The 15899-nt window shown below is 37.6% G+C and overlaps 1 long non-coding RNA gene, 1 other non-coding gene and 1 gene segment (V, D, J or C); 2 read left to right on the top strand and 1 right to left on the bottom strand.

Annotated features, from left to right (window-relative positions):
* Positions 1–15899, top strand: part of LOC122468866 — a 58500-nt gene that overhangs the window by 14833 nt on the left and 27768 nt on the right. The window lies entirely within an intron of this gene.
* On the top strand, positions 4179–4285 carry LOC122469679. The gene has a single exon (XR_006293574.1). It is a non-coding gene; the product is annotated as a U6 spliceosomal RNA (small nuclear RNA).
* LOC122468856 lies at positions 11210–12579 on the bottom strand. The segment is given in 2 exon segments: positions 11210–12242; positions 12430–12579. Coding segments are annotated over 2 exon segments (420 nt in total).

Raw genomic sequence — 15899 nt, 5'->3', positions numbered from 1 at the left:
ACGAGCATTTCCCTTGGAATTTTTTTTTCTTTCCTGTCTCAGGTATGATCATTTCAACCTGCCAGATAGGTGCCAACAGGAATATGTCTGGTTAAAGGTGATTTAACAATTTTCCTGAGCAATGGTGGACAGGGGTTGTAGTGGGTCAACAATAAATGTTGAGTGCCTGCTATCAAAAGCTCTTTCAACTTAACCCTGTGGGGATGTTTAATAAAATGTACAAAATAGAATATGCTAATTATGCAGTTGGGGGAGGCTGGAAAAACAAGTGTAAAGTTAACTAACTCTAGAGGGCACTGGATGATAGGTATTAGCACTTATAACAATATAAGCAAAGTATATGAGTGAAATATTTGCAGTTAAGAATGAATAGCTTCGGGATGCCTAGATGGCTCAGTTGGTTAAGTGGTTAAGCATCTCACTCTTGATTTCATCTCAGGTCATGTTCTCATGATTTGTGAGTTTGAGACTCACATTGGGCTATGAGCTGACACTGCAGAGCCTGCTTGGGGTTCTCTCTCTCACTAGTGCTCTCTCTCTCTCTCTCTCTCAAAATAAATAAATAAATAAATAAATAAATAAATAAATAAACTTAAAAATTACTTTTAAAAGAATGAGTAGCTTAATAACTGGCATAAGAGCTAGCAAGAAAAATCATGTTCATCTCCATTGATATGGAAAAGGCATGTGACAAAATACAAAACCCATTCATGTTAAAAACACTAAAAAAAAAAAAAAAGGAATTACTAACAAATTCCTTAACACAAAAAAATGCATATGCGTACGTCACAACCCCAAACCAACACCTACTTATGGGGAAATGCTAGAGACTTCCTTATGAAAGGTAAGGGAAAGACAAAGTCTGCTATCCTCACCAATATTTAACAGCATGTTGGAGCTACTAGATAATGCAGTCAGCTCAGAGAAAAAGAATTTGAAGCATAAGAATTGGAAAGAAGTAAAACATCATCTGCACGTTTGCAGAAGAAATGATTATATACCAGAATATCTAAAAGAGAAAAAGACAGGTTATAATATAAACAACAGTTTAAGTACAGTATTCATAGCATTCACATGCAACCCCCCCCCCCAAAAAAAACAGATAAAAAAACATGTAGAAGAAATGAGCACATTATTGCATAAAAGTAAAAAGAAAGAGAAAGGAAGGAAAGTTCTTTTTTTTAAAGTTTATTTTGAGAGAGAAAGAGCAGGGGAAGGGCAGAGAAAGAGGGAGAGAGAGAATCCCAAGCAGACTCAGCACTGTCAGCTCAGAGCCTGATGCAGGGCTTGATCCATAAACAGTGAGATCATGACCTGAGCTGAAATCAAGAGCCTGACAGTTAAATGACTGAGTTACCCAGGTGCCCCGAAAGGAAGGAAAATTCTTAAGTGCAAACAGACCAGGCAGACAGGTCAGTTAAATGGAATGGCAAGTTAATAAATCGGCCCAACTGTGTATGGGTATTTAGCACATGACTGACAGCATCTCATATCAGTGTGTGTGGGTGGTGGGGGGAATGACTCCTCAGTATGTTGTAATAACTTGTATCTCTTCTAACTGCTTCTATTAGATTGTGATAGTGTCCCATTTTAGACCAGTGGTCTTCAAACTGGGGTTTATGTGCTCTTGGAGTTGTATGAAGAGTTTCCATGGGTTCTGCAGGCATTGATAATTCTAGAGGAATCCAACTATATATGATTTTCTTAAAACTTATCTGCTCTAGAACATGCCTGAGATCCAGATGTCATGCTGCTGCTTCTTTCCCATTTCCCTTTCCACTCTACCCTTCCCTTAAAAAAAAAATAAAAGAAAAAAAGTAGTATACATCTCAACCATCCTGAATCTTAGTATGGTGTATTACTACAGAGTGCCAAATCTCCAAGGTACCATACAAGGAGATAATTCAATGGCTTCTTCAGAGGGAGAATTCTTAACAGCTAAGCAAGAACTATAACAAGACAGGGCTATACTTCAATTAGACAACAACCTCTAGACAAGATTCCTTGTTTCTATCTATCTATCTATCTATCTATCTATCTATCTATCTATCATCTATCTATCTATCTATCTATCTATCTATCTATCTATCATCTTAGAATTAGTGTTTAGAAATGAATTGGTTGTTGCAGGGGAAAGGGAAACATTTCCTTTCTTCCCTTCTAGGTTTTTGGGCTGGTCTAATAATTAAAGTGACATAAGACAAATTAACAGACGAAAAACATTTATTTATTTGTAAGGAGTTCAAAGATATATGAGTCTCAAAGAAGGAACCAAAGCAGGCAGCTTTTCTTTTAGACAAAGAAACAATACATTTGTCAGGAATTGACAAGACAAAGGGGCTTGGGTTTGAAGTAGTAAATTAGTAAAGAAGTAGCAAGTTTGTTTATACAGCCTTCTCAGCCTTAAATTCCCTACCTCTAGTAATAAGGATTGCTTTTACCCTCCAGGAGCAGGAATGGTGGGCTTCACATGGGGAATTTATTTCCTGCTTTCAGGAGGCCAGAGGAGGGTCAGAGTGACCTTCTTGCCCTGGCTGTGTCTTAAGTGACTTTAATTCAAAATAACCAATATGCCACAGTGGCATAATTTGGGGTGGCCTGACATGAACCCCATTACTGTCACTGAAACCCAGCATGTAACATCATTATTTGAATTGAAAAACGAAGTCAGACTTCTTCTGACAGGAAATAAATCTTATGTGGCCAGTTTGTTTGACAGTGTGGGGTATGAAGAAAGAGAGAATTAAAGACTCCAAGGTGTTTGGCTTTAATATAACTACCTTTCTTTTCTTTTTTCTTTTCTTTTCTTTTCTTTTTTCTTTTCTTTTCTTTTCTTTTCTTTTTTTCTTTTCTTTTCTTTTCTCTTTTCTTTTCTGTCTTCTCTTCTCTTCTCTTCTCTTCTCTTCTCTTCTCTTTTCTTCTCTCTACTTTTCTTTTTGAGATAGAAAAGAGCAAGGGAATAGCCTATGGAAGGGAATCAGACATTATGTTTTGGATATGTTAAATATAAGATGCCAATTAGACATCCAGTGTAGATATTATACCAATTACAGTATATATGAGCCTGGCTTTCAACAGAGGAGGCTGGGTTGGAGATGTAAATTTGTGAGTCATCAATGGGTAAGTCAGTGGTAATTAAAATCATATTTCTAGATGAGATTGTAGGGGAGGCAGAGCTTTACCTTTTCCTCCAGCTAGGCCTGAAAATTAACTTGAAAGAAAATGGATGAGCAGGGGGAAAACATGTAGATTTTATTTAATAATTTTTACATGTACAGGGAAGCCTTCATAGAAAAATGGGAACCCCAAGAAGTAGCCAGGCCTAAGTATTTATATGCTAAGTTGAACAAAGAGAGACAACTGTGGACAAGTAATAAAACATATGGGTAGATCAAAGGGGAAGAGGGGAGTGACTTTAACAAGGTCTGTTTGCACAGATTTCCTTCAGCACAACCTCCATCTCTGGTGTTATGAATGCTTCTTTTCTGGGTGAGGGAGGGTATCATTTTTCACCTCCTTCTCTCAGGAAGAAAAAGAGGTGGTGGGAGAGGGGTGGTATGCCAAAAGCGCTTTTTGCACCTGCTATTTTCCAAGTGCCTTCTGCTCAAAATAATCAATATGCCAAAGTGGCACATTTTGGGGTGGCATGTCCTGACCTCCTTTAAGATTATTTAAAGAGAATGAATGTAGATAGAGAATATGTTTGAGAACTGAACCCTGCGACAACACAACATGTAGAGGTCAGCGGGAGGGGGCAGGTCTAGGGAAGGAGACAGGGCAGGAGTGGTTTGTGAGGTGGAAGGAAAACCAGGAGGACATGGACAAAGATGGGATTCAGGGAGAAAGTAGCTGTAGCGTCACATTCTTCAAGATTCAATAAGATAAGGAATGGTAATGGATCATTGGGTTTGTTGATGGGAGACTCATTTGGGACCTTAGCGAGAGTAATTTCAATGGAAAGGTAGGGATGAAAATCTGACTAGAGTGGGTTCAAGTATAAAGGGGGTAGGGTGTAGAGATCATTAATTTAGAAAACATTTTAAAGGAGTTTTGTTTTTAAGAAAGACAAGAAACAGAAAATGTGTAAACTGGTTTTACCCATTGAGCCACAAATTCTAGTTCTAGGGTGCTGTCCTAATGAAATGATGAACATTTTAAATTAAAATTTAGATTTAAGGGTGCTCGCTTTGGCAGCACATATACTAAAACTGGAACAATACAGAGAAGATTAGCATGGCCCCCGCACAAGGAGGATGCGCAAATTTGTGAAGCATTCCATATTTTTAAAACATAAGAGACTCATAAATATGGAGAACAAACAGAGGGTTATAGGAGGAGGTGTGGGAGGGGAATGGGCTAAATGGGTAAGAGGCATTAAGGAATCTACTCCTGAAATCATTGTTGCACTATATGCTAACTAATTTGAATGTAAAATTAAAAAAATAAAATTAAAAAAAAAGAAATATCTGTAAAAAAAAAATTAGATTTAAGGGGCACCTGGCTGGCTCAGTCCATGGAGTATGCTACTATTGATCACAGGGTTGTGAGTTCAAGCCCCACGCTGGGTGTAGAGATTGCTTAAAAAAATATTTAAAAAACATTTAGATTTAAGATGGTTACCATAATGCTATTTAAAATTATTTAGGGGCACCTGGGTGGCTCAGTGGGTTGAGCATCCAACTCAATTTCAGCTCAAGTCATGATCTCACAGTTCGTGAAATCGAGCCTCAAGTCGGGCTCTGTGCCGACAGCAAGGAGCCTGCTTGAAATTCTCTCTCCCCACCTCTCTGCTCCTCCCCAGCTTGTGCTCATGCTCCTTCCCTCTCTCAAAATAAAAAAAAATTAAAATTATTTAAAATAAGAAATAAAGAATCAAAATATATCAAAACATGACAATTGTAAAGTTGAGTATGGTATACTTATGATGTAGAACAGTAGATCATCAATCAGTTTAAACTATGAACGCAAGGCTTTAAAAGACAGAAACGGAACTGTTAATAAAAGAACATAAAATTTTTCCTACAATACGATGTCATGAAGTACAAAAAAGTGAAAGAGAAACAAGTGAAAATAATGAGTGCTTATCTGTGAATGTTTTTAGTATTTTTTTCTATTTTTTCCACTCAGAAATTTGTAAACATATCTAAGACTAACATGACTGATGTTCACTATAATGAAGGTAAACTGATGATTATCCGCCTCTATATAATTCCAACTATTTTGACTAGACAATGCTTCTAGGCACCACAAATTCAGCCCATAAAATAATGCAAAATCAATCAAGAGTCTCTCCCCATCTCTGGGTATCAATTATGGATCTATTGGTTGTAAATGACAAAATCTTGACTCATGCTGGCTTGTTCCCCAAAGACAGTGTTTTGACTTTTGCAGCTCCAGGCAGAGCTGGATCTACAGGTTCAGATTATGCTCTCTGAAATCTGTCCTTCTTCCTGTCTCAGCACTGTCTTTCTGACTCTTAGACTAAGATGTGAATGATACTCCCAAATGTTGTGCAGTGAATAACTTGCACAACTCACAAAAACTTGGAGGCTTTACTGGACAGAAAAAAACCATGAAAGCCACAGGTGTCCACTTAAAGAAATCTGTCTGCAAAGCAGTTATACTAATTCTTGCGTCTTTGTGTTTACTCTCTTGTCCACAGTGGTTTCAACTTTTGAGATGCTGGAAGCCTATTTAATAACAAATCTTAAGTGCGCCCTTTTGGACAAATCTTCTCTGTCCATGGCCCATTCCTATTTCTCCTCTCTTTCCTCTGAATTGTTCTTGGTCTCTTCCACCATTCAAGATCCTAAATGAGTCTATCATAGCATTGCCCAAATTCTGCACCAAGAAAATCTTCCCCTGACAGGAACAGTGGTGAGTGACATAATTCTAACTCTAATGACTGTTTTTTCAGATTGGATTGTAGATATTTGATGGAAATAAAAGGTGCAGACTTTGAAAATTTCTACATCTCTCACTTCATCTATCACCAAATAATGTTATAGAAAGCCTTTTATTTGATAACATAGATTTCTCTTTCTCACTGTTATCAGTCTCTAATTTTAAAGAATGTCTTTCTTTTCTGAATGATGTGGAAATAAGATGAAATCACCAAAAGGCAGAACAACCATTTTAGTTTTACTATAGAGTTGGTGTCTATTTTTTTTAAATGTTTATTTATTTTTTTGAGAGACAGAGTGCGAGCAGGGAAGGGGCAGACAGAGAGGGAGACACAGAATCTGAAGCAGCCTCTAGGCTCTGAACTGTCAGCACAGAGCCTGACACAAGGCACGATCTCGTGAACCACGAGATCATGACCTGAGCTGAAATTGGTCACTTAACCAACTGAACCACTCAGACACCTCTATGTCTACTTTTTAAAGTGTTTACTTGAGTCTCAAAACCTGCATCAATTAATAGAAAAAAAGAACTACAAGTCCCCTAAAAACTTAACATATTGCTGCCTGAAGAACCATTCTGTTTTACGTACACCCAACCATATTTTTCTAAGAGTTAATGTGAAACAGAATGTAGCTATGTTTTATTTGTTTGGTCTGTAGTATTTGATTTAAAATTTTGTTCTTTATGCGGTTAATGAATTGAAAAAAGCAATTAGTCTTCCCCTTCCTGCAAACAAAACTCAGGCTGGAAAGTGATCATAAAATTGAAACACACTTGAAAAAGCATTTAGATTTTTCCTTTTCTCCAATATGGGCTATTCATTGGTGGTTGAATTGCTCAGAGAAAAGAAAATTTATATGTTCGTTGGATCAATTATTACGGTAATCCAGTATTTCCATACATTTAGAAATGTGCTTATAAAAGTAAATCTTTGATGTTATTTAACAATTTAAATTTAGATGAACATCTCATTCTGAAAAACAATTTCAAGTTATTTAACAATTTAAATTTAGATGAACATCTCATTCTGAAAAACAATTTCAAGTTATTTAACAATTTAAATTTAGATGAACATCTCATTCTGAAAAACAATTTCAAGTTATTTTTTAATTTTGTTTATGGTAAAGACATATAATCTCATGATTTCTCCTTGGGAGGAACCCGGTTCTGGGCTGTGTGTAGTCTCTTGGATTAATAATTGGCTCAAACTGACATTTCGTATTATCTCACAGTACTACCCAATAAAAATTATCCCCTTTAGTAATACTAAAAACTTCTAATTTTCATTCAGTTTCCATGAATCTGGAAGTGATTTTTTTTTATTGGTGGCAAATTTTAGAAGCATTTTAGTTAGGTTCTTTTATGGCATTTTCTCCATTCAAATCTTAAAATTCTTAATTTTGCACAAAATCATATAATTTTGTAATTCTTTATCATCACTGGAAAATGGACATTCCACTTTTCTTTGAATATTTTCTGTAATGAGGAATATTTTACACTTCAAAGCAGTCTGTTTTGTTTTGAAAAACCTCTAGCTGAAAATTGTCTCCATATAAATTCTAACCGTTGGCTATAAAGGTAGGTTATTAGCTATAAATATGACACGTGGGTCATTCATTCGTTCAACCATGATTTAGTGAATGCTAATTGGTAAGAAAAAATTTGATGTCTTCAGAAAGCTTAAATCAGACTATTGGCTAAAAATCTAAGAGTATTTGTATACATGTGGATTATGGGAGATGATGTAAGTAAGGTAATGTTATTTCAAAACCTTGGGAGCTTCCTAAGTGAAATCTGAAATTGACCCTGATACACAGGGAGTGAGGAAAGACAGAACCCTCCAGATTAGTAGGTAGCAAGTTTAGTAAGCAAGGAGACTTACATATGAGGTTTGTCTTGGGTGGCCTCAGGACGAGTAGATGTCTGCCCCTGCCTGTCTGAATCTTAAGGTCATATAGAGGCCAACTGGGTTCAGTCACATATTCAGCCCAGATGGTCTCAACAACACAATGCTCTGTCTCTCTTTTTTAATGTTTATTTTATTTTTGAGGTGGGGAGGGACAGAGACAGAGGGAGACACAGAATCTGAAGCAGACCCCAGGCTTTGAGCTATCAGCAGAGAGCCTGATGGTAGGCTTGAACTCACGAATGGTGAGATCATGATGTGAGCCTAAGTCAGACACTTAACCAACTGAGCCACCTAGGTTCAGCCACCCAACACAATGCTCTCTTAAGGCTGCATCCTTGAAGTGACTGCTAGTGTGGGAGTGGTGGGTAGAATGTACATTTCCAAGATAGGGAAGGGGGTGAGAAACCTCCAATTGCTGGGGTCCAGCTTGAGGTCCAACCAGTGGTCGTATTGCTTGATGACTTCCTCCAACAGGTGGAAATCAGAAGCTATAAAGAAACAGTGTATTTGACTATATGAAATTTGAAGTATATTCAAAAACAAAATATACCATGCCATATACTATTAAAAAAGTCAAAAAACAAGTGGACTGAGGAAGTGTTGGAAAGTTTGTACAGCCCTAGCATATATTTTATTGATGAGAAGTAAATAACCTAAAAGAAGAATGGATACAGATACAAAACACAATTTACACAAGAGAAAACCCAATCTGCCATAAACTTTTGATCTTACTGGAAATCAGAGAAATGCAAATTGGAGCAACAATGAATTAATTTTTGGCCTATCATATTTGTAAATTTGAAAGACTCCATATTGTCTAAAACTAGTGAGAATAAAGGGAAAATCCACACCAATTGTGTGACATGCTATACCTTTACTTGAAAGTAATCCAAAAGTCTGTTAAAAATAAATATGAAGATATCCTTTGATCCTGTAATCTATTTTTAAAAATCTATATGTAATATAGATCTATATAATATAGATATAGTTATTTATCACAGCAGTTGTCCTAAATAGACAAGATAATATCTATCCATAAAGAAATGCTTGTGCCAGATGCATGGGTTTGGGCCCAAGCTCAGGGCCTTGGAAGATTATAAAAATATGCACTTTTATTTATTTTTTGAGTATATCTCCTGAGGACTCTCAGTGATATTGCAAAGAGCTATGGGATCTTCTGGGTCCAGCTGTGTCAGGCAAGGACAAAAAGAAGAAGGTGGTGAGAAGATCCTTAAGAACCTTGTTGAATAAGAAACATACTTATTGAGAGAGAAGCTTAAAGAAAACAAGTGAATTTAGTGGGAATCAGAGTGAGAATACTTGAGGAACAGGGTGATGGTCTGTTTCTTTAACTTAGTATTACCCTATAGACATTTCCTATCTCACTTTATAATCTTTACATTTTAGAGGTGGTTTTTTCTAAACATACTCTAACATGGCTAAATATTAAAATTGTTTTAAAATTTTGGAGGCAGCACCTCAAATTTCATGTTTCTTGTGCTCGTTGCTCTCTTGGCAGATTTTCTCCTTAGGGATGCATGGGTCAAAACTCATGATCGTTTACCTTTTACCCATGTGAGTTATAGCCAAGAATGAGAATGACCTTGACCGGGTAAAAGCCTGTGTCCCAGTGTATATCATTGCATTCAGCCATGTGTGGGAAGTCTCATAAGACCCCTCCCTACTACTCATGAAAGAAATGTCTAACATTATGAAATATTTTAAACAGATTGAAAATCCGATAAAATAATTTAATAGACTTCGTTTACATGCTATATGGATCTAATAACTGCTAAAATTTTGTGATCCTTTATATAAAGCCATAGGTAGGCACTTCTCTCCATCTGACTGTCTTAAATGCCTGGAGACTAAGCCTCTAACAGGTGTCTTGTATGGGAGAACTTGAGGGCATGTGCACACTGTAAACAGCTAAGGGTAGGATGGTTTTTGCAGTGAAAAATTAGAGTTGATGCTGTGAATTTTTTTTTATTTTTCAATTTTGGCCTTTTACAGATTTTGAGGACTAATGAGGGGGATGATAAGATAAAAAATCCAGTTCACACACCACTTTCAGGGAACATACCTCATGTGTGAACGATGGCCACCTGTAGAGCGATTACTTACTCGTCTTCCTTTGACTCTTTTCTTCCTGGGTCTTCAAATGAAACAAAACAAAATAAATATATCTTCTTCCTATTGTTTTTACTTTACAGTATTTCCCTTAGAAACACTGGGGAGACTTACCCAGGATTTCCCACTTCTATCTTATAATCTTAAATAAAGAAAAGCTGGATTCTCCTCCCATCTCCACATCTTGGTTTCTGGCTCTTGGTGTAGATAGAAAAGGGGGAAGAAGAGAAAACGGGCAGAGGCATGTGCAGGCTGAAAACCAGCAGGTACATTGCAGTCGTTTTTATCCTATTTCTTTTCCTTTTCCTTGAATAACTACTGGCCCTTTTCCCACACTGTCTCATTTCCTGGACAGTGGAATCTAAACTGCACTCAACTGCAATGCATTTCCTAACAAACTCATGAGTTCAAGCTGCCTTTACTGTCTTCACTAGCCTATGATAATAGGGCATTAAAACACTCCATGTACAGGAATAGTCATTGAAATCAATTATCAGGAGAGGTAGGTCTTTTTGTAACTTTTACACCTTCCCCACTTAAGGGAGCATTAGTCCACAGTGATTTGAAGGGCTAGCAATCAAAAATCTTGTTTTAATACTGTGTCGCTTGGTCATGTATAGTTAATCATTGTAATCCAGCTAAACATGAGTGTCAGATAATAACCACAGAATGCAGTTTCACCTTACTTGGGTTTTGGCATTTTAAAATAGAGGGTATTGTATATTTTTTTCTATTTGTGAAATAATGCTCGGTATTGAGTTCCTGTGGGGTTGTTTGAAAAATAAAGACTATTATAAAGTAGAAAATAAACAGTGTTAAGCCCCGTACTCAAAAAATACTGATACAGTGATAAACATTGTGGTGTTATTGTGAACATGTTATTTTATTCACATGGCAAGCACATCTTATTCCAGTGTTTCATGTACTTTTTTGGTATATAACTGTGGTCACACTGTTGGTAATTATTTTTCTCCTGGGATATTTAACATGGGGCATGTAATGGAAAAAGCATGGCCTTCAGAGTCAGATGGATTTGATTTCAAATTCTAGCAGTTATTTTTCAGAAGGGAGGAGGCAACTTTAATCTTCCCGAATTTGCATTTCCTAACCTGTTAACTGAGAAGAAGAACAATGATCCATCACAGTTGTTTTGAAATTTTAATGAGGTAATATTTGCCAAGCACAAGGCCTATCATGTTTACTCTCAAAAAACAGTAGTCTCCATTGCTAACTCTGTAAACACAATATATATGAGTTCATATATTTCACTGAAAAAATATATCGTAATAGAGCTAAGCTAAGTGTATGTTAGCTTGGCATTAACTTAGTTTAGCTAGCCTCCTTCTTTTGGGAGACTGCTTCTGGCACTAAGTTTTCAAATTAATGTGCAAGTTCTCGAGAAAGCTACCCTCATGAAGCACCTAGCTTAAGCAACCACCCAAAGATGAAGGGAGTAAGTAAGAACACTGCAAGTGATGAAGAAAAGCTTTTGTTTGAATCAAGTAATGGTGTTTTCTGGTTCCCACCCTTTGTTCTTTGCTAATAGTCCAGCAAGAAAAGTGGCAGGCAGAACTCTACCTATAAATGTGCCTATTCTAAGTGGAAATAGCTGACCCAAATCAACCAGACTTTCCATACATCATGCTGTTAGGTACAGTCCCTGATTTGTGGTGCACATACAAGTTGCTGGTGCAATCCTGGCAAAAAGGGCTTTCTTTCTCCCCCAGGGCATGATGGTGTTGTTATAGAGTTGGTATTGTATGAGTGACCCTGTAAAAATATTTGTTATGCAGATGTCCATAAAAAGCACAGACAAGGTAGTGAATGCAGGGATCGGACTCAGTAAGCCACAAGTAATTGTCAACATGGGCATGAGGGTCTTAACTGATGGTTGCTTTTCCTTACAGTTTACTTTTGGGGTTGTGCCTGATTTAGCAAGGTTCCCATCTAACAGTCGCAGGAGCCTCAGCTGTAGTATTTGGGGACGGGCTGCAGCTGACTAGACCACACTGTGCCTCCACTGCACACAAGTAGGTAGCTGAGTCTCCGAGCTGGGTGGCTGTGATGTGCAGGGTGCTGAGAAGTGCTTTCTTATCTAATGTCCCTTTTAACCTTCCTGACTTCTGAATCCCATTTGAAATTTGTCTAAACAGAAAGGTAGGAGCGTTCTCTTGCTGCTGAAACCAAAGTAGGCTTTGAAAGTTGGTCACTTGGTAACTGCAGTTGAGAGTTGCACTGTCTTCCTCCTGGACAACCAGAGATGGGGGGCTCTGTATCACCTTGTCTTCACTGCTCACCCCTGTTCAGAAAAAAAAAAAGAATTAAATAAATCAGTCAGAGAAAGAGTGATGTCAGATCAAGTCTTCTCAGAGATCATAATTAGTCTCCACTGGAACAGCAGATAAGTCAAGATGAATGCCACTTTTCTGAGAATCAGTCCTCAGGTTTTCCAGGTTGTCCCTGCCGTTTGTGATAATGCTACTCACAGCTCAGCTGCAGCCAAAAGATTGCTAGTGAAGCTAGTGGCCACTTCTTCATCCTTCCACTCTTGAGTTGGTTTTCCTGAGCAAAATGTGATTCACTGCCCTGAGCTTTTCTTGTTCTTTTTTGAAACAACACCCTTTCCCCCAGGACCCGCCCCCGCGCCCCCTCCCCCCCCAAACACACACATAATCTGAAAGGGAAATAGCAATTTTGCTCTTCAGCCAACCAGAAAAATAAATGTCATTTGGCCCTAATTCAAATTCAAATCCTTCCCACTCAGGCACTCAGGAGTCATTCAAAAGAGAGCACTGCCATCTTGTGAGCTGGTGCAGAATAGCTGAAAACTTGTATCCACTTGTTTTACCGATAACAGATTCTTCCAAAATTGTCTCATGGCTGAAGGATAGCCTATCCAAAGCTACCCACATTTCTAATAGTCCAGGGTTCTTTGGCTCAGTGAGGGCAGAGAGGGATGGGAAGTAGGAAAAGGCTGAACTAACATTCAAGTAGGAACCTACCCTGTGAGGTAAAGGACTACAGCACTCTGGAGACTTGGAGGAAAAGGTGGGGAAAGAGGCAAAGGTCCTTCCAAAAGCTCTTTGAAGGTTCACTGTTGATCTCATTATCGGGGAACACATACTTAGAAAGCAGTATTTCTAATAAACAGCAGGGTCTCTGATAATTCACAGGGTATATTTGGATGAAAGGCAGTTGTTGAAGTGTTCTTTCCTGTTTCATCACAATTTGGTCAAAACAAATACCAAGACATCACCCCTATAACCTCATTTCTAAATCTACTGAGACCCTTCCCTCTGGAAAATATTGTTTTCTACCCAGCAATTCATTGTTTATCCTATTCACCTGTTCTATAGACTTCTATTTTCATGTTTTGTTTTTTTTTGTTTTATTTTATTTTATTTTTATTTTTTATTTTATTTTATTTTATTTTATTTTATTTTATTTTATTTTATTTTATTTTTTAAGTAGGCTTGATGCTCAGTACAGAGTCCAATGTGGGGCTTGAACTAATGACTCTGAAATCAAGACCTGAGCTGAGATCAAGAGTTGGACTCTTAATCGATGAGCCACCCAGGTGCCCCATAGACTTCTATTTTCTTTAAATTCTTGCACTAAATACATTTCCAGATGGTGACAACACAACACTGGGGAACACATTTTGTACTGTATATTACTAAGGTATATTCATCCATATATTTTGGGATAAGTATTCCTACATAAATCGTGATGTGAGTCTCTCCCCTTTAGAAGTTAAAAAATGATTTCTACTTATTCTTTGAAAATACATTTTTTCTGATTTATTAAAGAAATAAATGGACATTGCAGAACATTTGGAAACCACAGGGAAGCACCAGGCAGAAAATATAAATCCTTTGCAATTCTACCCTATACCCCCAACATGTTGCCATCCAAAACTTTCTTTTTTTGTATCCTATCATAGATTTGTTCAAAATAAAGTTACTTTCTTTTCTCATTTTGTACAATTTTCTAAAGCATTATAGACTTTAAGCAATGGTGGGGGGATGACTAGATAGAACGTCAGCTTAACATTTAGAAAGAAGTGGCCCCTCCCCCAACTGTCCCAGTGCATGATAATCTAATGTACTCAATTCTGGCATCCACCCCACCTTCTCACCCAGGTGCATGGTTGCTAGAGAACCTCCCAACCATCCTGCTAAGTGTCCAAGACACCATTTGGCCTTGAGTTGTTCTAAAGGTGCTGTAAGGTAATGTATTCAAGTGTGGTTGGGGGCTGAAAGGGTTCTTGCTGCCGAGAGAGAGAAGTGGCCACTTGCATGAAGTGTGAAAATTTACCTGGAACAAGATTTAGGGGCCGTCAGCCTTCTGGAGACTTACCTGGAGAGCAGGCTAGTGGGTGGGGAAGGCCAACTAGGTTGGCTCTTGGGCACTTAAACTGTGTCTTAGCAGCTGCTCCTTCTTGCCTCTTGCCCATTTTTAATTCCTTTCTTGCATCAGGGGCCTTGACATCGCATGTCCCCCTCCTCCTGACTCTCCAGCATCTCCTGGCTTCCCTTACAAATCCTCTTTATCCCTTCACATCAAAAGTCTCATTATCTTCTTTATTCATTCGTTTCTCCTAGAAGAGTCTCCATGATTCATTCAAGCAGAACTTTATGCTTTAGGAACAGGAAATATGGAGTCTATTTCCTTGAGTTCTGGGGAAGATGAGATATTTACGATCCTTATCAGGCAAGGTGACCTGTCATGACCCAATCCATAAGGGGTTGAATGAGAGTGAAAAAAGACAAAATGGCTAGATTTTCAAATCAAGGGAAAATGAAATTTAAAGGAAATAAAATTTTATTTTATTTTATGGTTATTCTGTAACTCGTTTGTCGCTTGAACAGTCTATGTTAAATGTATTTCCACACCATTATGTGAGGTTCTACTTCATTTTTTCTTTAATGACTGGAGTGTTCTGTAGTATAGATGTTTAATTATTTAATCATTTACTGAGTGCTGAATACATAGTTCCTAGTTTCTCTGCTCACTATCATGTTTATTGTGAATTTTTAGTTGATAATTTTATTAAATTTAGGGTTCTTCTAGTCTTTTTTTTTTTTTTTTGTAATGTGACTGTAAGGGCAAGAATCTTAGCACAACATTACCATTTAGTTTGGGATTCTTTTAATTCTTACATCTCTCTGGATACTTAGCTAGATGGGCTGCACGACTAATTTCCATTCTTTAGCCAGCTGAATCCTAAATTCTTTAATTTCAGGCTTCATTACAAAAAAACTCCCCAATTCTAACATAACACAGCAGAGTAAGTTCATAGCAGCCCCTAAAAGACTCTCATTTATATTCCAGTAAATTGCACTGGGATGTTTACCAGTAGTATGTTTGTTTGTTTGTTTGTTTTTTAAATGATATTTTTTAAATGTTTATTTTTGAGGGAGAGAGATAGATCATGAGCGGGAGAGAGGCAGAGAGAGGGAAACACAGAGTCTTAAGCGAACTCCTGGCTCTGAGCTGTCAGCACAGAGCCCGATGCCGGGCTTGAACCCACAAACCCTCAGATCATGACCTGAGCCAAAGTCAGACGCTCAACCAACTCAGCCGCCCAGGTGCCCCACCAGGAGTATGTTTGTAATCAACACTGATTCAGGGGTCACAAAAAGAGAGAGGGAATGAACTGTACTTACCTGTTCATAATCCTTTACTTCCAAATGGATGCCTGCACAGGTTATTTGTATAAACAACCAAGTTTTAGAAATACTGCCAAGTCAAAGAGAAGGTTTTAAAAGCAGTCAGAAAATAAAAGAGGCTATTGACAAAGGAATGGCAAAAACACCTAGGCAGACCCCTTAAAATCAGCAATGGAAGCATGATATACTGGAAAATACCTTCAAAGTGCTGATAGAAGATAGCTATGAACCTAGAATTGTAAGTAAACTATCTTTAAGGGTGAAGTTGAAACTAAAGCTACAGA

The sequence above is a fragment of the Prionailurus bengalensis genome, chromosome B3, assembly GCF_016509475.1.
Source record: "Prionailurus bengalensis isolate Pbe53 chromosome B3, Fcat_Pben_1.1_paternal_pri, whole genome shotgun sequence".
NCBI classification, from domain to species: Eukaryota; Metazoa; Chordata; class Mammalia; order Carnivora; family Felidae; genus Prionailurus; species Prionailurus bengalensis.
The sequence above is the reverse complement of the archived record's forward strand: the minus strand, read 5'-3'. Positions and strand labels throughout refer to the sequence as shown.